The following is a 24,236-nucleotide window of genomic DNA, read 5'->3' on the forward strand; positions in this document are numbered from 1 at the left end:
GGGCTGAAGGGGGAGGGGGAGAGGGAGGGGTGATGGTTATGGTGGGAGCACTTGTCGGGAAGAGCACTGGGTGTTGTATGGAAACAAATTTGACAATAAACTATTAAAAAAAACAAATGGAAAGCACACAAACTCACACACATGTAACTACACACAGAAACGTTAGAACTAAGCAAGAGGCCCCAGTATAGATCCTGTAAACATTAAATACATACAAAGACATAGTAACAATTGTAAAATTTAAGACTTTAAAAGTTTAATTGATAGGGAAAAATTTAATGAGAAATGGAAGTTTTAAAGCTAACAAGATGAAACAGAAAATAGGAATCGTCTGGTAACACAGAAGCATTTTTATCTGTACACAAAGAAATATTTTAATAAATGTCATTGCCCTCAGATAGCTGAAAATTCTACCGAAGACTAGAAGAAGAAAGAAAATGAATCAGACACAAATTCTTCATGAAAGTAGAAAAAAATTCAAGGCTGGATCACTGGAGGACACCAGCATTTTAGGTGTCCTCAAGAAAAGGTAATGTCATGTAGCAGAATATTTACTGTGACATAAGAGAGGGCAGAGGACAGAGAAATGGAGGAAGGAACAATGCTAGGAGTGAGATGTTGAGAAATGTTTGTGAGTGCTAGCAGTAAGGTAATTGAAACTAAGATGGACAATTTTCCTTTAGAGTCTGCAGTTACATTTTGGCAGAAGTATTCAGCTTTCTAAAAACAAACCCACAGTTAGAAATATACCTTATACCACACATTAGTACAATCATGTAAATAGATATACAATCAATATAATAGTCTCATATGACAATTTTATGTGCAGTGCACTGTGATGCTTTGAAAATATGTTGTTCTATTCATGCTGTAGTGAGATTGGGTGAAACACATTTATTTCATTGCCCATGAAATGTGTGCAATGAAACATCGGTATCAGAAGCCAGTCATCATGAGCTGAGAGGTGACTGAGAAATGCAATGTTTCAAATGATGAGGTAACACAATTTTTTAATACACTTTGTTATAAAATGAGAAGACAGTTGAAGCAATAGCTCTAAGAAGTGATTGTTTCCCATATATCTGTCCCACAAACACATTGTTGCTCATAATTGTTCATTTAGAGCAGTTATATGATTACTATACCTGATACTATTTCAAAAAAGTGAAGGCTAGACCAAAATACAAAAGAAAAGGAAGAGAAAAAAGAAACACATAAACACAAGCTAATATCCAAAATGGCCTTATTTAAAACATCTGTACAGAAATTAAAATCAATCAGCAGGATTTTGGTTAATTGTTTCCCATAGAAAATTATAAAGTATATAAATACATTTATATATGGATGTATACTTATAATGTATAAATAAATCATAAACAATAATTTAATTTTTTTGCTTTATGTTCCCTTACCAGATAAAACATATCTTTTTTAAAAAAATGTTTATATTACCAATGTCAAAGGAATGATTTCCTGTGTTTTCTTGTTTCTGGTTTTATGGTTTCAGGTCTCACATTTAAGTTTTTCATTCATTTTGAGCTCTGTGTGTGTGTGTGTGTGTGTGGTGTAAAAAAGCATTCCAATTTCATTCTTTCATATGTTGCTGTCCAGTTTTCCCAACATTATTTGTTGAAGAGACTTTTTCAAATTACATATTCTTGCCAGCTTTGTCATAGATTAATTGACTGTATAAGTGTGGCTTTATTACTGAGGTCTTTATTCTGTTCCATTGATCTATGTGTCTATTTTTATGCCAGTACCATACTGTTTTGATTACTACAGCTTTGTATTATAACTTGGAATCTGACATTGGGATATTTCCAGTTTTGTTCTTTTTCAAAATTGCTTTGGCTATTCAGCGTCTTTTGTGTTCCATACAAATTTTATTATTTGTGCTAGTTTTGTGATTATTTTGGCATTTTGATGAAGATTGCCTTAAATCTGTAGATTGTTTTAACAATATTGGTTCTTGTGATTTATAAACATGGAATTTCCTTTTAATTTATTTGTGTTATCTTCAATTTATTCCCTAAAGTTTCATGGTTTTCAGAGTCCAGGTCTTTCATGTCCTTAATTTTGTTTATTTTAAGGTATTTTATTCTCTTTAGTGCAATTGTAAATAGTATTGTTCTCTTTTTAATTTCTCTTTCTTCTACTTCATTATTAGTGCATAGAAATGCAACAGATTTCTGTATATTAATTTGCATTTTTCAAATTTATTGAATTCATTCATCAGTTCTACTAGTTTTTGGTGGAGTATTTAGGGTTTTCTATATAGAGTGCTATGTTATCCTCAATGAAAATTTTACTTATTCGTAGTCTATTTGGATGTCTGTTACTTCTTTCTCTTGTTTGATTATTGTGGCTAAGACTTCCAGTATTATATTGAATCAAAGTGTTGGAAGTAACTATACCAAAATAAAAGGGTTTCACAAAAGTAGCCATCAGCAGAACAAAAAGTAAAGCTACTCAATGAGACAATACATTTGTAAATGATATATCTTATATATAAAAATTTAATGTCCAAAATTGTAAAGAACTTACACAAATCAACACCAAAAGCAATCAATCACAAAAGTGGACAGGGTGCCTGAATAGACATTAGTGCAGAAAAGACATGCAGATAAGCAAAAGACACATGAAAAGATCCTCAACATAACTCATCATCAGGAAAATACACATCAAAACTACGAGACACCACTTCAGTCAGAATAGTTAACATTAACAACACACGAAACAACAGGTGTTGATGAAGATGTGAGGAAAGAGGAACACTTTTGCACTATTAGTGAGAATGCAAACTGGTGTAGCCACTCTGGAAAATAGTATAGAGGTTCGTCAAAAACTTAAAAATAGAACTACCTTATGACCCAGTAATCACACTAATAGGCATTTACCCAAAAATACAAAAACAGAAATTCAAAAGGATACTTGCATTCCTATGTTTATAACAGCATTATTTACTATAGCTAAATTATGGAAGCAATTCAAGTGTCCATATATACACATATTATACATACATACATATATACATATATACACGATATATATACACATATTATATATATCATATATAATGGAATATTATTCAGCAGTAAAAGAAAAGGAATGAAATCTTGTCATTTGCAATGATATGAATGAAACTAGAGAGTACTATGCTAAGAAAATAAGTCAGTCAGAGAAAGACAAATATCATGACTTCACTCATATGTGGAATTTAACAAATGAACAAATGAACAAAAAAAGGAGAGAGAGAAGAGGCAAACCAAAAAACACTGTTAACTATAGAGAATAAACTGATGGTTACCAAGGGGTGGTGGGTGAGGGGATGAGTGAAGTAGGTTGTGGATATTAAGAAGTATACTGGCCATGGTGAGCACTAGGTAATGTATAGAATTGTTGAATCACTATATTGTACACCTGAAGCTAATATGACACTGTATGTTAACTATACTGAAATTATAAATAAATAAATAAATAAATAAAATTTACAATTCACAAAAAAATAAATCATAAAAACTAAATCACATAAATAAATCATTACTGTCATACAAAAAGTCATAAGATTAGTTTTCTTAGACCAACAAAAATGAAGGACTAAGACATCACTATAAGGACCCTAAGCAGTGTTTTCTTGAATCCTAAAATAGTGTCAGAACTAATTTAGGTATTTAAATTTTCAACTTCCCTTGTATGAATAATATCATGAAGCAATGACTTACTTTTCTTATCTTGAACTTGATTTTCTCCCTCAAACGTAGCCATTTCCTGCCTACAAAGGAAAGAGATAATAAAATGAGACGCTCCAGTCATCTGAAGCTGAAAACACACTTGAAAGAAATGTTTCACTGCTCTTAACAGAAAGTCATTGGTAGATTTACAATTCAAGTGTTAATTAAAATTAAATCTTGCTCACTCTGTTTCTGAAAAACTATGGAATATAACTGATGACACTGTGAGAGTTGATGGACACGTTAATTAAATTGATGAGGGGGATTCTTTTCACAAAGTATACATAAATCACATACGCTTTAAATATTTTACAATTTTGTCAATTATAACTCAATAAAGCTGAAAAAATAAGATCTAGCAAAATAATAAGAAACAGAGAACAAAATTCCATATTTTATGAAACATAAGAAATTACTAGATTATCATTGTACCTATAATATCATATGTACTTAGAACATATGAACAATATAGTGAAATTTGGAACAATTTGATGGAGAATATTGAAAGTCAATTTATTTCTCTGCTGCTCTTGATGAGGGAGGTAAAATAAGGTAAGGAAGGTAAATAAGAAGGTCCTAAACATTAATAACACAGATTTACAATGACCTATATTAATAAATGTGGACTGGTGCTGAGAGAAATAGAGATTATCTCTACAGGAACACAATTCTCCAACCAGAACAGGGAGTGAGTGACTAGGAGGGAATGGAGTACCATTCCTCTTAGCCACACATCGTCTACTACTTCTCTGTCTCCCAGCCTCATAAACTTGAGGGGAAATATAGACAAAGAATCTTATAATTACCTTCCCACCTCAAAGAGGGCACTATACACAGAACAGAGATGTGCCCACTGCAGAGGAAGAATATTTGGTGAGGAGGAAATCTGAGACAACATATCAAAAGCAGAGCGTGAATCTTAGCTCATTTCTCCTCTGTATCTTTCCCAAAGTAATACACACACACCACGTTATCTCACGTACTTCCATTCAAAGTACTAAGCACAAAGTTGCAAACATGAACTGGATAAAATAATTGTAATAATAATTGTAATAATAGTAGTAATAATAATAATACAAAGAAAGCAGAAAATACATTAGAGACAGATGGATATAATATATTAATAATTGTTAAAATAATAAATGGAGAAAGTAAGTGGCTAGCATAAAGCAGAAAAACAATGGAAAGAAATGATAAAATAGAGATTAAAATAGCACTAAAAACATCAAGATGTAAAATAAACTATTTCTAAAACAAGCCAGCAGCATATAATGCATGCTTGAAATAAACATGAACTTGTAGAAAATGAGAAGTAGTGTGGTTAGAGAAAGAAAAATAAAACAAAGAGATGAAGTCATACATACAGAACTCTTAATCTTGGAGATGAGAAGCACAGAAATGAAACAAAGGCAGTCAAAGATATACTACAATACCTGAAATAAAGACTTCAATCTGAAAATTGATTTTATGGGGGAAAAAACACAAGTCACATGGAACATTGAGATATGCAATTGCTTCTGAACCTTAAGAATAATGATAAATTCTAAAATATCTATAAGGAAAACATTGTGAAACTAATTCATCAGGGAGGTGAGCTTAAGATAGTTCAACCATCTGAAGCTCAACCCACAAAATGGTGAGGAAAATAGGGTGACAAGAATTCTACGACGCTCCCAAGAAATGAAAGTGGGCATTGTCAAATATCTTAGTACTGAGGGCATATAAAACTGCTGGGAGCCGCATGGGCCTTGCTGGATGACACGGCCACAGTGAGGAAATGGTAGACATTTGCACAGCTCCTGCCATGAGAGGCAAAACTGGGATCTCCTTCTGCTACTACTGCTCATGTTGAAAATAAGCCTGTTGTTCATTAATTAGGCCTTACAGCATTCCAAATCAGACCGATATTCCCCACACAGTTACCTCATAAGAAAAAAACATTTTCCTGTCCCTGAATAAGAGATTTTAGATCAAAACATTATAAATGTTTGACAAAAGGCTCTTCTAATGAGCCTGGCAAACCCAAAACATAGACTTAAAAGGGTTAAAAGCACAAAAATTGCATTTGAGTCTGGCCTGGAGAAAAGGAGCCTAATTTGGAGATAAGAAATAAATACAAGGTCAAAAACAGTCCATTTGAGTCTTGTCTGAAGGGAATTGGAGCCTAAACTGGAGATTACAAGTGGAAGACATTAACAGAACATAGCGCCTTCCCAAGGTCCACATTCTACCTTGTGCTGACTCCAGTTCTGAGGATGGATAAGGATGTGAGAAACCCAGGTCCAAGGCCAACACACATAGCGCCCCCATTGTGCTTGCATCAAAAAAGGGGCTTTCTCAAACAACTCGTTAGCAAGCATTCTTTTTCTCGTGGTTTGCGAGCCTAATAAAATGGCTCCCGGCCTATCTGTGTACAGTTTGACCTGTGTTTTAAACTTAGCTTTACTGACTTAAATGATAGGTATATCATTCTTTGCTGAAGACATCCTGTTATGTTCTTGGTTGTGGGATTTGCTCAACCTTACTGTAAGTGCGTTACATGACTTGGTGGTAATTTGTTAATCAAAAACAAAGTCATGATTATTGGCGAAAAACCAACCCATACAAAATGAGATAGGTTTGTCACTTTCCTAATCTTGGGGACTGATACAAAAATGAATGAGATAGTTCTCTGTATACTTTCAATGATTAAAGCCCTTATCATAAAAAATTAGTCATTATAAAAAATTTCTATTTTTCTAATGTCATCACTTCCAATGATTAACACATCTTATCACTAAGAATTTGGTCAGTGTAAAAAATTCCTATTTTCTGATGTCATATTATTGCTTGATCAATTAAAAGAGATACCAAAGCAGACAGAGTAGAAATGCCTTCCTGGTGATCTTTCCATCTACAATGACATGGATGGAGCTAGAAAATATGCTAAGTGAAATAAGTCGATCAGAGAAAGACAAATACCACATGATCTCACTCATATGTGGAATGTAAGAAACAAAGCACATGAGCAAAGAATAAAGAAGAAGAAGAAGAAGAGAGAGAGAGAGAGAGGCAGACCAAGAAGCAGACTATTAACTATAGACAGCAAACTGATTGTTACCAGAGGGGAGGTGAGTGGGGGGATGGCTGAAATAGATGCAGGGGATTGACTGCTCACTTATCATGATTAACACTGAGTAATCTATAGAATATTGAATCAAGATAGTGTATGCCTGAAACTAATATAACATCCTATGTTAATTAACTAGAATTAAAACAAAACTTTTAAAAATTGGGGACACCCTAGAACATTTAATTTTTCCTCACTTAGTTATTATCTGTTTGTCATAAAGACTTGCATGTATTTGAAAATGTCAGCACTTCAATTCCTTTAAAAGGAGAAATTAAAGAACAGTAGCACAGATCTCATTTCAGACACGATAAAGCAAAAGCCGTGTTTAAATGACTTTGCGTTTAACACAGTGTATTTGTGGCAGCCTGAGAAAAGGATCTTGGTTCAATAACATCACCTCTTCAGCCACACAATAACGGGGAGTTCATTACAATGGCTGCATGGGCACCCCACTGTCTCAACCTTTTTCTCTGTGAAGAGAAAGTGTAAATGAAATACTTAGGGAATGGCTAATTCCCGCAAACATCATTTCATATCACCAACAAATATGGCCTTCCCCTCAATCTCTTACTCTTTCACACTTACAGAAAAAGGAGCTATCTCAGAGATAAAAACCTGATCATGAGATGCAATGATGAGGAAAGAGGTTGAGTGCAAAGATATGAAAATCCCATGGTCAGCAAACAAGGGAGGGTGTTTCCGTGTGTCTAAACTGTCCAGATAGCTCTTGTTTTTCCACTCTTTTTTTTAAAATTTTTTCCTTCTAGTATCTTGTAAAGGCTGGGCAACAGAGACAAAATGGCAAGTCAAGCAGCCTCAAAGAGCATGTGGACTATAAAAAGCTAAACTAACAAATACAAGGTTACCAGTTGGATAGGAAGGCATAAGGCAGTGCAGAAAATCCATGGGGTGTGGACGCAATATTCTCACATCATGTACTTAAGGACATTTTTTGGAGAACAGTGAGAGAGTCAAAATTTCCAAGAAGAAATACTTTCAGGCACAAGAGCAGAAAATAAAAACTATGAGTGCTAAAGGAGTAGGGCTAGTGCAGAGAAGGGCACTGAGTTCAGGCTGACCTTGTGGCTTAAAGGACTTAAAAGGACAGCAGGGTCCCTGGAAGATAATGGGTGAGGATGGGGAGAGGGGCATGAGAGGTATGCAGGGGTCAACCTTACAGGACTGCAGTTCCTGAAGAGTTTGGATTTTATTCTGGATACATTGGAGAACAATAGAAGCGTCTCAAGGAAAACACATGATGAGACTTACATTTCCCAAAATCTATTCTAAGTGTGAGGAATAAGTTGAAAGTGTGGCCTTCGTAAACAGCCAACCTAAAATAAGCATTTGTATTTCAGTTTTATGTTTGTACATGTGCTTTGTATAACCACGAAGAAATGAAACATGTGCACCAATACCCTGTTATTTTAAGAGTCTCCAAATAAGCTTCTGCCAGGTCTTTCCGGTCTCAGAGGCAATCACCAAAGAGGTCTCTCACTCTGCCCAGCTCAAAAAGGTCTCAAGTAAGATGTTAGCTCTTGTGAGACAAAGATTCTCAGTCCTTGTGAGACAGACACAAATCTGTTTAGAGCAGTAAAGCTCTGAGGTGCTGTGTTCTTACCATTTTCTTTCCACATGTTGGTTTACATTCTTGAGCTTCTTTTGATTGTTTCTCAGGCAACTAGATGGAAACACAGAGAAAAGAAGAGATTCTTATCTCCCTTCAAATGTTTTCGCCCCCCTATCTTGCTTTCCTTACCATTAAAATAAAGCCTGCCTTTTCCTTTTTACAAACTTCTTTTTGTCCTTTAGAAAAGGCAGGAAGCCCCAGATACAGAATGTAGTTCAGAAATTAGCCACAGGACCCAGGCTTACAATGGGATGACATAGCTACAGTGTGATCTCTCCAGGGGAGGTGGGAGGGTCCAAGAATAGAGAAAGACCCTAACCACAGAAAGGTGTGGCTTCTCCAGGATGCCCAGAGGAGACCAGCAGCTCAGGTGCATCCATCCCTGTGGAATACTAACACCATCAACCTTGGCTGTCTGATCCAGAGCAAGATTCTCCAAAGCTTACTGTTTGCCCATTATTATGATCCTCACCCGCAGTCAAAGAAGTTGGTTGTGCATATTACTTTTGATGTTTTCCCACCAGTTGCCATCTTCTTTATAAGAATCAAGCAAGCACTGAGGGATGGGATTGAGGTTAGAGAAATCAGTGACTTTCTTGCTTATACAATAGTGAAGTACAAAACACATCTGTGTTTCAGTTAATCAAATTTTCTACTACACCAGTTGTCCAAATGGTATTTCTTTGAGTGGTCTTTTTCTTATATTATCACATCTCAAACACGTGTCTGTTCTCCTGCTTCCATGTAGAAAATTGTATGCAAAATATCTCAGACTCTGAGCCTTACTCTTGCTTGCTGTCAATACTTGGAGAAGACATTTCCTTAGTGTTCATGTTTAAAAGCTAATAACATCATCACATGTGGACTTATTTGGCCAGTAAGCAAAGAATAGAATTTGTTAAATACAAAGTATATGAGATTTGTGGAAGAAGGGATCTTTGTAGAGATGCATTCTGACATAGAGATTTCTGGATAATATTTACAAACGGTTAAATTTGAATGAATGTAATGTAAATTGGAATGTAATAGCATAGATTGCAAAAAGACAAAATTTAACTTCTGGTCCTATGTGTCTTCTTCTGTTTCCCTAGAGCATGGTTTCCTCAAGATTCCATTTTTCTAAACTGGCCACTGAACAATCTGATAAAATAATTCTCCTTGAGATTGTTAATGATTCACTGACTTACTGTTCTAAGAGATGTTTGTATTTTAAAGTTAAAAAAAAAACATAAAATCCTTAACTAATGTTAAGATGTAAGAACCTATTGAAATTCCATGTCATTATTACTGAATGTGGATGAACACTAAATTCTGCTGTACACTGAATATTTTTTTAATCAAGCAAAGTTTAGATAATGTCAGGACAATAGGTGACTTATAAATATTTGTTGGTTGAATTAAACTAATCATTAAAGAAATAGACATTAAATTAATCTTAAAATGTATCTTGTCAAAGTGTTGAGATCATAGGTGATCTTTCCATACATTCTGTGTTTTTTGAAATTTCTTTCAAAATTTATGTTTGGCATAAATTTCAGACAGAATAACTCCATAAAGGACATCTAAATACAAAAAAGTCAACTATTTTTGCTCTACTTCTTTATCAAGTAAATAAAAAATCAACAATGAAATATCTAAAAATGTACACAAGTCAGGCACTGTAATATAGTAACTAATCCTTATTTTAAAGAAGAAAACATATAGAAAATTTTCTAAAACACTGTTAAAATGATAGTGAAAGCCATAGAAGACAATTTTCAGGATACAGGTAAAGGGAAACGTGAAGAAAATGAGGTGTTAAAATACACTCATCAGAAAACACAAATGACTGAAATGGCAAAATAAGCAAATATTTCAAAAATTTGGAAAAAGAAAAAAGAAATAAGCAAAGTTATAGAAAGAAATAAATGTGGTAGAAAATCAAATATTAGAAAAGAATTATATTGGCAGGATGAGCAAAAATATGGCAGAATCAAGTAGAAAGAAAAGGAAATGAAACAAACATCAAAACAGATTTCAGAGAGGTGCCTTGGCAGCTCAGTCAGTGAAGCATCTGACTCTTGATTTCAGCTCAGGTCATGATCCCAGGGTTGTGAATTGGAGCCCCACGTTCTGTGCTGACAATGTGGAGACTGCTTGGGATTCTCTCTCTCCCTCGCTCTCTCTACCTCTCCTCTGCTCACTCTTTCTCACAATAAATAAATAAATAAATAATCTGAATAAGTGCTACAGAGATAAAAACAAATAGTATGAACTCTTACATAATAAACATGATGATTTAAAATAGATATCTCAGAAAAACAAAGTGCAAGGGGCACCTGAGTGGCTCAGTTGGTTGAGCTTCCAACTCGATTTTGATCTCATTACTCGTGAGTTTGGCCCCGAGTCAAGCTCTGCTCTGACAGCGCAGAGCCTGCTTGGGATTGTCTGTCTCCCTCTCTGTCTGCCCTCCCTGGTTCATGCTCTTTCAAAATATAAACAAAAACTTTTTTAAATGTCTTTAAGAATTTCACAGGATTATCTAATTATTTTTCCATAATTACTATATCATGTGGTTGTGATTGTTACCCTCATGTCTTATGATCTTGAAATAAACAAACAGGCAAATGAATGTGGGTTGCACAGTTGGATATATGTATTAAATGGTAATGTGAGATATTTTATTCCAGTAAATAAAATAAGGTAATTTCTGTCTAGAGAGCTCCTTTCACTGGTGAATTTTTTTTATTTATCAAGAGTAATTTTTTTAATATAACAAAACAATTTTCTTCATCAATTATATCTTAGCAAAGATGGGGAAAAAAACATGTGCCTCCTGAGGAAAGTTTACAAACCACCTATGGAGTATCCCTCTCTGCCAATATCAACCTTGGATTTGATCAAGTATCTAGATATAAACATCAGTTTATAATTACATCTTATAAAAGGCATATTTGATACAATAACATACAAATGTAGCCAATAAAATCCAGATAATTTCTTCAACAGATAAATTCTTAGAGGGATAAACAAGAGCAGAAAAACATCCTAGATGTTCAAAGGAACTTTAGAAAGCTATAATTTAATTGGAATATATAGATAGTATTTGGATTCTTTTCAAGCTTTTATATTAATTTCAATTACCTAACATAGAGTATCATGTTAATTTCAAATTTACAATATACTAATTCAGTGTTTCCATATATCACCCGGTGCTCATCAAAACAAGTGCACTCCTTAATCCCCGTCAACTATCTAACCCATCCCTCCCACGCACCTCCCCTCTGGTAACCATTAGTTTTTTTCTTGATAATTAAGAGTCTGTTTCTTGCTTTTTCTATCATTTTTCCCCATTGGCTCATTTGTTTTGTTTATTAAGTTACACATATGAATCAAATCATAGAGTACTTGTCTTTCTCTGACTTATTTGGCTTAGTATAATACTTTCTAACTCCATCCATATCGTTGCCAAGATTTCATTCATTTTTATGGCTGAATAATATTCCATTTTATATACATACCACATCTTTTCCTGTTCATTAATCCATGGACACTGGAATTGCCTCTATATCTTGGCTATTATAAATAATGCTGCTATAAACATTAGGGTGCATGCATCTCTTTAAATTAGTGTTCTTGTATTATTTGAGTAAATTATTGGTGAACTTTGGAAAGCAGATTTGCAGCATATCTTGGAGGTCATACAATTAGATAAAAGTTCCAATATAAAGAAGTTTCCAATAAAAGTTCACCTGGGAAATCCCTTCCTGCTTTTCATGTAGTACTGGATACATTCTTTGGTTTCTTTGACTCCATTCCCCATGTCCAAAGTAGGGGTATGAATATTGCCAGATCCTAGACGTAGTTATGAAGATAAAATAAAACAATGCATGTAAACCAGCAAGAACATGGTAAGTGATTAAACGGTGACAGCTGTTATTTAACTACTTGTTTTCAGGTTCTCGAGCTGTATATAGAGTGTATTTTGTCTCAAGGAACCAGCCACAGGAATTAGTGGTTCATTCACTGAACATTCATGCCCTCATTCCTGGAAGTAATCACTGACTGCAGATTACTTTATCTATGTAGTCACAAACTCCTTAAGAGTCAAGGAGTTGCATGTGTGTTTTCTTTACCAAGTTTAGAAGTTGTTTAGAATTATTTTCCCTTTAGGGGCCCCTGGGTGGCTCAGTAGGTTAAGTGTACGGGTTTGGCTCAGGTCATGATCTCGTGGTTTGTGAGTCTGAACCCCGCGTCGGGCTCCGTGCTGACAGCTGGGAGCCTAAAGCCTGCTTTGGATTCTGCCCCTCCCCTACTCACACTTTGTCTTTCTTTCTCTCTCAAAAATAAGTAAACATTTCAAAAGAGGAATTATTTTCCCTTTAGTTTCAAATTTTGTTTTGTTTTGACCAGACAACTGGTGTGTAGTAAGTGCCCATGTTTTTGTTTTTTTGTTTTGTTTTGTTTTAAGATTCAAAATTCTAAAAATATTGTGTAGGTTTTTATTTTTTTTTAAGTTTATTTATTTATTTACTCATTTATTTATTTTATAGTTTGTCTAGTTAGTGTCCATATAACACTCAGTGCTCTTCCCCACAAGTGCCCCCCTCCATGACCATCACCCCCCTTTCCATTTCCCTACCCCTTCAGCCTTTGGTTTGTTTCCAGTATTCAAGAGTCTCTCATGATTTGCCTCCCTCCCTCTTCCTAACTGCTTTCCCCCTCCCCCTCCCCATGATCCTCTGTTAGGTTTCTCCTGTTAGACCTATGAGTGAAAACATATGATATCTGTCCTTTTCCACCTGACTTATTTTGCTTAGCATGACACCCTAGAGGTCCATCCACTTTGCTAAGAATTAAGTGTCCATGGATTCTTTTTTATTTTTTAAATGTCTTTTATTTATTTTTGAGACACAGAGAGAGACAGCAGGAGCACGAGAGGGGCAGAGAGAGAGGGAGACACAGAATCTGAAACAGCTCCAGGCTCTGAACTGTCAGCACAGAGCCCGATGCAGGGCTCAAATCCACAAACCATGAGATCATGACCTGAGCCAAAGTCAGACACTTAACCGACTGAGCGCCCCAGTGTCCATGTTTTAAAAGGTGTTATTATCAGGGCGCCTGAGTGGCTCAGTCAGTTAAGTGTCCAACTCTTGATTTCGGCTCAGGTTATGATCTCATGGTTTGTGAAATTGAGCCCCACACTGGGCTGTGCTCTGACAGCATGGAGCCTGCTTAGAATACTCTCTCCCTCTGTCTCTGCCTCCCCCTGATCTTTTTCTCCACTCTCTTTCTCTCAAAATAAATAAATACTTTAAAAGAAAATTTAAAAATCAACACAGAAAGGGAGATAAAAATGGAAAACTCCTTTAAATCTCAGTATTCTGAAGCAGATCATTTTGTCCTCTGCTTCTCTAAAATAAGAATTACACATGCGTCTTCATGACAGCCAAGAAAACCCATTAATAGAAAGTCTTCTTTCCATAGAGCATAAACACAAGTTTCAGGGATTTTTCAGGTATTAAATGCACTGTCATTGTAATCAAAGGATCCGTAATTTAAAAGACTAGTCTACGTGTACTCATGACAGTAGGTAGAATGTAATTAGAGATTAGTGTCACAAATGCATATAAACCATGTACAAGTCACCAAAAAAATGAAAGGATAATTTCTGACAGAGATTAGAAACATTTGGCTAAGGCATTTCAGAATGAATTTTTTGACAAGGAAAGATGGTTGCAAATGTACTTTTGAGTCAGAATTCTAACAGCCAGTGCACAACACAAGCTTAATATCAGAAGATTAACCAGTGGTCAGATTGTTAAGGATACAAGGTTCATAAAACATATTTATGGTAGAATGGGCAGGAAAGTGTACTTAACAAAATTAATTACACTTTTTAAAAAATCCTTCCTTTGTTTTAAGTTCTAGGGAGACATAGTGACAAGGCGGCGATCACTCCTGAGAGATCCCTTAGTAAATAGAAAGAAGTTGGTTAGAGTTTGGTTGCCAAGCCAACTGGTAGAGGCAATACCCAAAGTGAGAAGAGAACAAGAAGGAGGAACTTATTAAAACAGACTATATAGGACCTTAAATTCCAAAATAAGTGGTCTACAATTTACATGTTAGGTAGTGGGAAATGGATGTATCCATTGAAACACAGGAGTAATGCGGTTAGAGTTTTGTCATGGGCAGACTAATCTAATTGTGCTAATGAACACAACCAAGTGGTCAAAAGTTACATTAAATGGCGCTCAACACTACTAATCACTAGGGGAATGCATATCAGAACCACCCTCTCAAAACCAATCTGTCTCTTTCAAAATAAGTAAACTTAAAAAAAAGTGGGTAGAGGATCTGAATAGACATTTTTCCAAATAAGACATACATATGGCAAACAGATGTGTGAAAAGATGCTCAGCCTTACTAATTAGTGGGGGATGCAGATCAAAACCACAATGAGATCATCATCTCACACCTCTTATCAGAGCTACCATCAAGAAAAAGAGGTATCAGGTTTTGGGATGGATGTAGAGGAAAGGAAACACTGTTGGTAGAAATGTAAATTAAGCTGGCCACTATGGAAAACAATCTTTGAATTAAAAATAGAACTACCACATTATTCAACAATCTTACTTCTGTATATACAACTAAAGGAAATGAAAACAGGGTATCAAAGAGACAACTGCACTAGAATGTTTATTGCAAAATTACTTACAATAGCCAAGATGTGGAAACAACCTAAGTACCCAGCAATAGACACGTATACAGAGAAGATGTGGCAGATGATAGATGGATGGATAGATAGATAATATATATTTATTATACATATATATGTTATATGTTATATACATATATGGCATGACCTTGAGGACATTATGCTAAGTGAAATAAGTCAGACAGAGAAAAACAAATATCCCTTATATGTGCAATTTTAAAAAGCTGAACCCGTAGAAACAGAGAGTAGAATCATGGTTACCGGGGCTGGGGGTGGGGGAATCAGGGAGACATCATTTAAGGGCACAAATTTACAATGAGTAGATAAATATGTCCTGGAGATGCAACGCAAAACATAGTGATTACAATCAACAATATACTGTAAGTTTCAAACTTGCTAAGGGACTAGATCTGAGTTGTTCCAATTGCAAAAAAATAAATGATAATTTATGTGATGTGATAGAGGTGTCTGCTAACACTGTGGCAGTAATTACACTGCAGTATACAAATGTATCAAGTTAACAAGTTGTGCACTTTAAATGTATACAATGTTATATGTAAATTATATCTTAATTTTGAAGATCTAGTCTTGTCATACAACATAATATGATAAGATTTTGTGGAAGAAGTTAGGGTAAATGGTTGAGAGAGTGAGGTGCGGAAAGACAATCCTGTAAGATTAAGCAGAATAATGCCCGTTATCCATTTCTATTCTACAACTTCAAAAACATTCAAAGAAGATAAAGAAGGATAAAATCACGAAGAAAAGGCACTACTTAAATCAAAAGCATTTGAGTACATTATTTTGCATCCATAATTCTCAAGAACCTGACTGTTTATTCTCATACAGACAGACCCCATGAAATTGATGAATGGGAGGATAAATCCCATACCCAGAAGAAGATAGAAAGGTGCAGAAAGATTCAAGTGACTACAGACAAGGGTTCCTGGATAAAATGCAGAATGCACAGTTCAATTTGAATTTCAGATAAACAACAAATAATTTGTTTAGTATAAGTATGACCCTTGCAATAATGTTCCAAATAGTGCATAAGGCATATTTACACTAAAAATTGTCTGTTTATCTGAAACTCAAATTGAACTTGGCATCCTGTATTCTTATTTTCTAAATCTGGCAACCTACCATGGTTCCAAAGTAAAGCAAAAGAAGTGAGTAAACTGAGGCTGCAAGGGGTCACTGTGAGTTCTTAAAGCATGCTGTTCTCGGGTACACACCTCTTAAATCAAACTATCTCCTCATTCCAAATGCATACACCCAGTCTCCTTTTCTCGATTCTTCCAAGAAACAGCCCTGCCCAGAGCCAGACTCACCTGAGTTCTCTCAGGAGGGAATTCCCCATTCTCTCACCGGGACTCTGTTTCTCAGCTCCTGAGTTTCACTCCACTTTGGACAGCAAGGGGCTCAGGACGGGCAGGATGCTGCATCTGACCACCGGCTTGTGCTCTCACGAACAGTGAACGGCTGAGGGACGGGCATGGCAGAGAAGGCAGGAACTGTTCTGAAGGGGAGGGGAAAGGAAGACATGTGCCTGTGCATGGGTGGAAAAAAATCAGGTTGAAACATGAAAAAATAAACGTTCTGGGTTCACTTTGCTCTCAAGGAAATTCCACGGGTGGAGAGTCAGAAGGGGTGGGGGCTTTCCTTTTCTTCAGAAATCTGAGATCTCCAGAATACCAATATTTTGTCTTCTTCCAAACACAAAAAGAAAGCCTCTTGTAGGGAAAGTTGAAGACAAAGTTAGAAATGAAATTTTCTTGTTCTTCAGGTTGTAAAATTAAATCAAACATAAATGTCTTTCCTCCGGGGTCTGATACTTCAAAAAAAAAAAAAAAGATGGGAGAAAAGAGAAAAAAGGTATGAAATTAGGAGTGTTGATGTTATTCAAGCTAAGTAAAGGAGCAGTTGTGCTTCTTCCTGTTGTTCCAAAGCTAGCCCTGCAATGGGGAAGGAGAATGGCCTGAGAGACTCATCTCTGCCATCTGGTCCCCCACTTCCTCCCCTCCGCCACCCAGCAGAGCCACAGAGTGCAAGCTGGCCTCAGTGATAAATTCCAGGCAGGCAATTAGCTGACTGCTGATATACCGAGCCATTGCTCTTAGGGGAACGAAGTAGCTTATTCACAATTCTCTCACCCGGCAGAGTGCTGAACAGATGAAAACTTCAGAGTTCATTCAACAAGAAATGTATTTGCTGACTTCAGAATTACACGCTCATCTATCCCAAAGTGTTTTTTTGTAATCATACGATGATACCAAGTCTGAGGAAGTTTGTTACTGCTATTCAGAAGCAGAGCTCAAGGGTCTGGAACGCTTTGCAATAATTTCTAAATTACTTGTATTACTATTTTATGTTTCAATCATAGCATGAGAAAAATGTATTGAAGCAGGACTGTCACACACTGCATGCTGGACTTACACTTTACCGAATTCATATTTGAGAACTTATGCCCCAAATCCCGTTTCCCAAACTTTGACAGTTTACCAATCTTCAGAGGATTCTATTGAATGCAAATTCTGATTTTGTCAAACTACGTTCAACATTCTGCCATTCTAAACAAGCTGCTGGTCATGTCACTCTGGCCATTCCTTCGAGTAGCTAGACACAGGCCAGTGATCCTCCAAGTGTTGTCCCAGACCAACAGCATCAGCATCACCTGAAGTTATTAGAAATACAAATTCTCAGGGGCTCCTGGGTAGCTTAGTCAATTAAGTGTCCAGCTCTTGATATCACTTCAGGTCTTGATCTCAGGGTCTTGAGTTCAAGTCCCACATTGGGCTCCATGCCCTGTGGAGCCTAATTAAACAAACAACAAAAAAATTTGAGAACCACTACAATAAATTAGTCTTTCTCCTGTTTTGATTACTTACAAGTAAATTCATTAATCCACAAATGCCCAATTATGTAGGTCCCTGTTGGGTCACAGACACTAATGATAGAGATGTGGTTCCACAGAAAGCCTCTTTTACTCCCCTTTCTGCCCACACTAGAGTGAATCCATCTGGAAAAGGACAAGACATTAATTCTACTACCAATGTCTAATCAGTGGACATCCTGTACCTCGTGTTCATCTGCAGAATGGATAGGATATAAGGAAGTGAGTTTCCATGAGCTGTATTCTGTGCTGACGTGGCAGTGACTACTCGCTAAGCACAACAGACATGCACACTTTCCAACTTCATTTAGACTTTAATCCCATGTGGAAGACATGGTAGTCCTGTCAACCAGCACCTCAACTAGCCCGCCTGATGCAGGTCACTTACATCTCTCCATAGTTCTCTCTGATAATACACCCCTTACGTGCTTGCTTTTCTGTTTGGTCTCTTAACTTGGTCTTCTATCTACCAACAAGTTCAGTTTTCCTTATCAGAAAAAGACATAAAATACTGACCGGTGACTCTCATAGAGAACTGTCATCCCAGTGTGGGCCTTTAAATTCAGGCATTTAATTACATGTATTGTTCTTATTGTTAAATTATTATATGCTTGGTGTAACAAATCTAGAAAGTACAAATAAGAAAAAATAAAATAAATGCATTTAAGTGATCCAGGATCACTAAGCCCAGAAATAGAACTACCCAGAAACAGTTCCATGTGTATTTTAATATCCATTTGTTTCTTTGCTCTGCGAAAACTCCATTTTAAAAATTCCAAAAAGGGGGACTCCCAAGTGACTCAGTAGGTAAAGAATCTGACTCTGGTTTTGGCTCAGGTCATGATCTCATGGTTTTGTGAGTTCGAGCCCAGCATTGGGCTCTGTCCTGGCATCATGGAACCTGGTTGGGATTTGCTCTCTCCCCCTCTCTCTGCCCCTCCCCTCACACTGTCTCTGTCTGTCTCAAAATTTTAAAAAATATAAAGCATGTTTTTAAAATTTCAGTGGCACTTGGGTGGTTCAGTCAGTTAAGCTTCCGACTTTGGCTCAGGTCATGATCTCACCATTCATGGGTTCAAGCCCCACGTCAGGCTCTGTGCTGACAGCTCAGAGCCTGGAGCTGCTTCAGATTCCGTGTCTCCCTCTCTCTCTCTGCCCCCACACTGCTTCCTCTCTGTCTCAAAAATAAACATTAAAAAAATAAAAAATTTAAAAAATTCTAAAAAGGGATCATCTACTGCAGGACTTTCCAAATCATTAAACAGGTCCTCAAAGACCATTTTTCTTTTTTCCCTTTATTTAAGTACAATTGGAATATTAAAAAACAGAATATATGCCGCACATGGGTGGCTCAGTCAGTTAGGTGTCCAACTCGAATTTATCTTTTTTGTCTCATGATTCATGGGATGGAGCCCCCCATCAGGTTGTGACCTGATGGTGAGCAGCCTGCTTGGCACTCTCTCTCTCTCTCTCTCTCTCTCTCTCTCTCTCTCTCTCTCTTGCTCCCTGCCCCTCCCCTGCTCATGCTGTCTGTTTCTCTCAAAATAAATAAATAAACATTAAAAAATTTAAAGTAATTAATGTACACATTTGGTGAGTTTGGCTATATATACACAGTCATGATACTACCACCATCACAATGAAGGTAATAAGCATACATTTCACCTGCAAAGTAGTTTCCTTATATCCGTTTGGTCTGTGTGTGTGTGTGTGGGTGTGTGTGTGTGTGTGTGTGTTAAAAATACTTAACATGAGTTATATTATTCTAACAAATTATTAAGTTTTTAAGTGTGCTTTTGTTTCTTTACTTTTCCACTGTTAAGATGATATATAAGCTCTCATATTTACTGCTCCTTTAGAAATTCACTTCCTTTCTGTGATACCCTATGAATGTAAAACTAAAAATTAATAACTATGTATGCTTTGTCTCCTGGTAATCTGTCTGTTGTCAGTGTAATTCACAAGATTCCAGGAACCAAGTTTTTACTGAAGCTTTTACTAAGTTTTATCTGAAGTTCTTCCTCCCTTACAATTGCTTGGCTGATGATGATCATGATCATGATTGCTTTGTGCTTAAGAATTATACTGAAAACAAACTGAGGGCTGAAGAGGGAGCGGGGAACGGGATGGGGGGATGGTCATAGAGAGGGGCACTGTGGGGAAGAACACTGGGTGTTATATGGAAACCAACTTGGTAATAAACTAAAAAAAAGAAATATATAATTGGCCTCATTGGTTCTCATCAGGAATTTGTTGGGAATGTACTTTGGTGGTCACAAAACATTTGCAAATGTAGAAGAAAAATTTTTCCTATTATGATGCCACTTGCCTAGAATATATCACAACCAAGTATTGTGTTTCCTCCAGTGTTGCTACCCAAAAATGACCAGAAACTTCAAAGGATACAAAAGTCAAAGTATTGGAGGATTTGAGGAGGTCCTACCCACCACCCTTTTTAGGATCATAACCTAATTGTGAACATTTGCCTGAGTGATGAATGTTGTGATTTGGTTTGATAAACTGCACAAATTTGTGGCCTTACTGTGTCTGTCTGGAATGGAAGTGTTCAACTTTCATTAACACACATGTTATAAACACCCTTCTTATAACTTCTCAGGAGCAATCTCTTACCAGATTGCATAATGCACTTTTCCCCAGGCATATTGCCTGTTGTATGGACAAACTCAGCTGTCTTTAGCACTCTGACACTCTTTTTTTTTTTCCTTTGACAGTAAGAATTAGCAAATGTTAAAGCTTCTAGTGCTTATGTCCTAATAAGATTAGAGGTAAAGCTGTAGAAATTGATGTTATTATGCACTTATCACTGATAGAGAAGAAGGTGGTTTTAGATTTGTTGTAAGTAGAAAGTTAAAGTTATATGTAATTTAGTAATGTTAATTTTGGTACTCATAAAATAATATAAAAATCTCTATTCAAAATGTTCTTAGAACAAGCTCTTTTGTCTTTCTGTTATGTCTTCAATAATTAATATAATAATAATAATGAAGTCAATACAATATTTTTACATATTCCCCAAAATAGTTTTGAACATTCTATTTTTCCTTTCCTGTAGAAATACACATTATATTGATGACAATTAATTATGTTTTATGATTAAATTACATATGCCTGGGCATTTCCTTCTCCCTATTTTCTTTCCTTTTTTAAAATATGTTAATACCTTTAATTTTTTATTAAGATATACTTGACATATAATACTATGTAAGTATAAGGTGTATCAGATAATGTCTTGATTTGATATATTCATATAGCACAAAATGATTACCACCTTTAATGCTAATTAGCTACCATCCTATCACATGATATGATTTTTTTCACTTCAAAACCATTTTTTAATTGATATAGTTGACATGCAAAGTTAAATTACATTAAGGTATACAATATAGACTCAACAATTTTGTACATTACATTACATTCACCACAACTTTCATCTGCCCCATTACATCACTATTACAGTACCATTGACTATACCCCTCATTCTGTGACTTTCATGCCCATGACTCTTCATTCCACAGCTGGAAGCCTGTATCTCCCACTCCCGTTACCTCTTCTGCCCAACGCACCCCTCCCCCATTCTCCCAGGGAACAATCAGGGGTTTTTTTTTTTGGTACTTCTAGGTCTGATTCTAACTTTATATTTTGTTCATTGGGTTTTTTTTAATTTCACATATAAGTGAAATCATATGGTATTTGTCTTTCTCAGTTTGATTTTTTCACTTAGCAGAATATGCACTAGGTCTATCCATGTTGTCTTAAACGGCATGATCTCTTCCTCTTTATGGCTGAGTAATAGTCCACTTAAAATAAAATCTTAAAAATGAAATATTACACTTAAAAGTAAAATCTTTAAAAAACTAGACTCAAAGATCAATGAGACAGAATAGAGGTCCCAGAAATAAACCTACAATTATATAGTCAATTAATTTACAACAAAGGAGGCAAAAATATATGATAAATAAAACATAGTTTTTTCAGAAAATGGTATTGGGAAAACAACAGCTACTTGCAAAAAGAATACAACTGAATCGCTTTTAAAAACCACACATGAAAATAAACTCAGAATGGATTAAAGACCTAAATGTGAGACCTGAAACTATAAAAATCCTAGAAGGCACAGGAAGTAATTTCTTTGAATAGGCCAATGCAACATTTTTCTACATATGTCTCCTAAGGCAAGGGAAGCAAAAGCAAAATTAAATTATTGGGACTACATTACAAGAAACAGCTTTTGCACAGTGAAGGAAATCATTAAATAAAATGAAAAAGCAACCTACAGGATGGAAGAAGATATTTACAAATCATACTTTTGACAAAGTGTTAAATCCAAAAAATATAAAGAACTTACACAATTTAATGTCAAAAAACAAACAACCCAATTTTTAAAAGTGAGCAGACTTGCATAGACATTTTTCTAAAACAGATATACCAATAGTTGACAGACTCATGAGAACATATTCAACATCACTAGCATCAGGAAAACCAAATCAAAACCACAATGAGATATCACCTCACATCTGTCAGTTTGGCTATTATTATAAAGACACAAATAACAAGAATTGGTGAGGATGTGGAGAAAAGGGAACCTTCATACACTCTTGGTAAGACTATAAATTGGCGTGGTATGGAGGTTTCTCAAAAACTTCAAAATAGAACTACCATATGATCCAACAATTCCAGTTCTAGGTTTTCACCCAAAGAAAGTGAAAACATCAATTTGAACCCCTATGTTCATTGCATTATTATTTACAATATCCAAGATAATGGAAACAACCTAAAGCCCATTGACAGATGAATGGGTAAAGATGTGAATGGACCTTGAGAGTATTGTGCTAAATGTTAAATGGAGTAAGTAAGACAAAGACAAATATGATTTAAGTTACATGTGAAATCTAAAGGAGGAATAACCAAACAAAAAAGAAACTGACTCATAGATATAGGGGAAAATATTAGCTGATTATCAGAGATGGGAGGTGCTGGGAGTGGGTAAAATAGGTGAAGGGCCTAATGGATAAGGTGTCTGACTTTGGATCAGAAGAAGTATAAATTTTCAGGTATAAAATTAATACGTCTTATGGATGTAAAGTACAATATAGGGAATAAAGTCAATAATAATTTAATAACTTTGTATGGTGACAGATGGTACCTGGACTCATTGTGGGGATTGTTTCATAACATATAGAAATGTCGAATAGCTATGATGTATAGTTGGAATTGATTGGATATTATATGTCAATAATATTTCAATTTAAAAAATAAAAAGAAAAGAAACAATATGAAAATACCTGAAAGAATAGATTATTATCACAATTGCCCTCCTCATGGGTCCCTAGATTCATTATAATAAGTCACAGAAAATGGAGCTCAAGCAGATGGGGAACTGAGCTCTGCCTTATCCTGGAGAAAATGAAACAAGCCCATAGAGAGTTCTTAAAGATGTTAATTGAGGAGGTATCTCAGTGTGGTTTTGATTTGTGTTTCTCTGATGATGAGTGATGTTGAGCATCGTTTCATGTGCCTGTAGGCCATCTGGATGTCCTCTTTGGAGAAGTGTCTGTTCATGTCTTCTGCCTAGATGCTGGCGAGGGTGTGGAGAGACGGGCACCCTCCTACACTGTTGGTGGGAATGTAAACTGGTGCAGCCACTCTGGAAAACAGTGTGGAGGTTCCTCAAAAAACTATCCATAGAACTCCCTTATGACCCAGCCATAGCACTGCTAGGGATTTACCCAAGGGATGCAGAAGTGCTGGTGCATAGGAGCACATATACCCCAATGTTCATAGCAGCAATGTCAACAATAGCCAAAACATGGAAAAAGCCTAAATGCCCATCACCTGATGAGTGGATCAAGAAGATGTGGTATATGTACACAATGGAGTACTACATGGCAATGAGAAAGAATGAAATATGGCCGTTTGTAGGAAAGTGGATGGACCTTGAGGCTGTCATGCTAAGCGAAATAAGTCAGGCAGAGAAGAACAGATACCATATGTTTGCACTCATAGGTCTAATAGGAAATTTTCAGAATGATCTAGCTTCAGGAAAAGCAAGCAGTTAGTAGTGCTTAAGAAAAATGGATTCAGTATCTAATGGAAAATTGATACCTGTCAAAACACAGCATTTTATATACTGTTAAGTGAAACTGCAATACAAT

The 24,236-nt window shown here is 35.9% G+C and overlaps 1 protein-coding gene across 1 annotated transcript in view; it reads right to left on the reverse strand.

Moving 5' to 3' along the window:
• Positions 1 to 16,557, reverse strand: part of GCSAML (germinal center associated signaling and motility like) — a 19,864-nt gene extending 3,307 nt beyond the window's left edge. Inside the window, exons 1-3 of the mRNA XM_029942903.1 lie at positions 16,502 to 16,557; positions 8,465 to 8,524; positions 3,723 to 3,772 (exon numbers count right to left, since the gene is read on the reverse strand). Coding sequence (XP_029798763.1) covers positions 3,723 to 3,772; positions 8,465 to 8,524; positions 16,502 to 16,530 — 139 coding nt within the window. The 5' untranslated portion in view covers positions 16,531 to 16,557. The remainder of the gene's footprint in view (positions 1 to 3,722; positions 3,773 to 8,464; positions 8,525 to 16,501) is intronic.
• Positions 16,558 to 24,236: the final 7,679 nt, after the last annotated feature.

This window comes from Suricata suricatta, chromosome 6 (assembly GCF_006229205.1).
Source record: "Suricata suricatta isolate VVHF042 chromosome 6, meerkat_22Aug2017_6uvM2_HiC, whole genome shotgun sequence".
Taxonomy (NCBI): Eukaryota; Metazoa; Chordata; class Mammalia; order Carnivora; family Herpestidae; genus Suricata; species Suricata suricatta.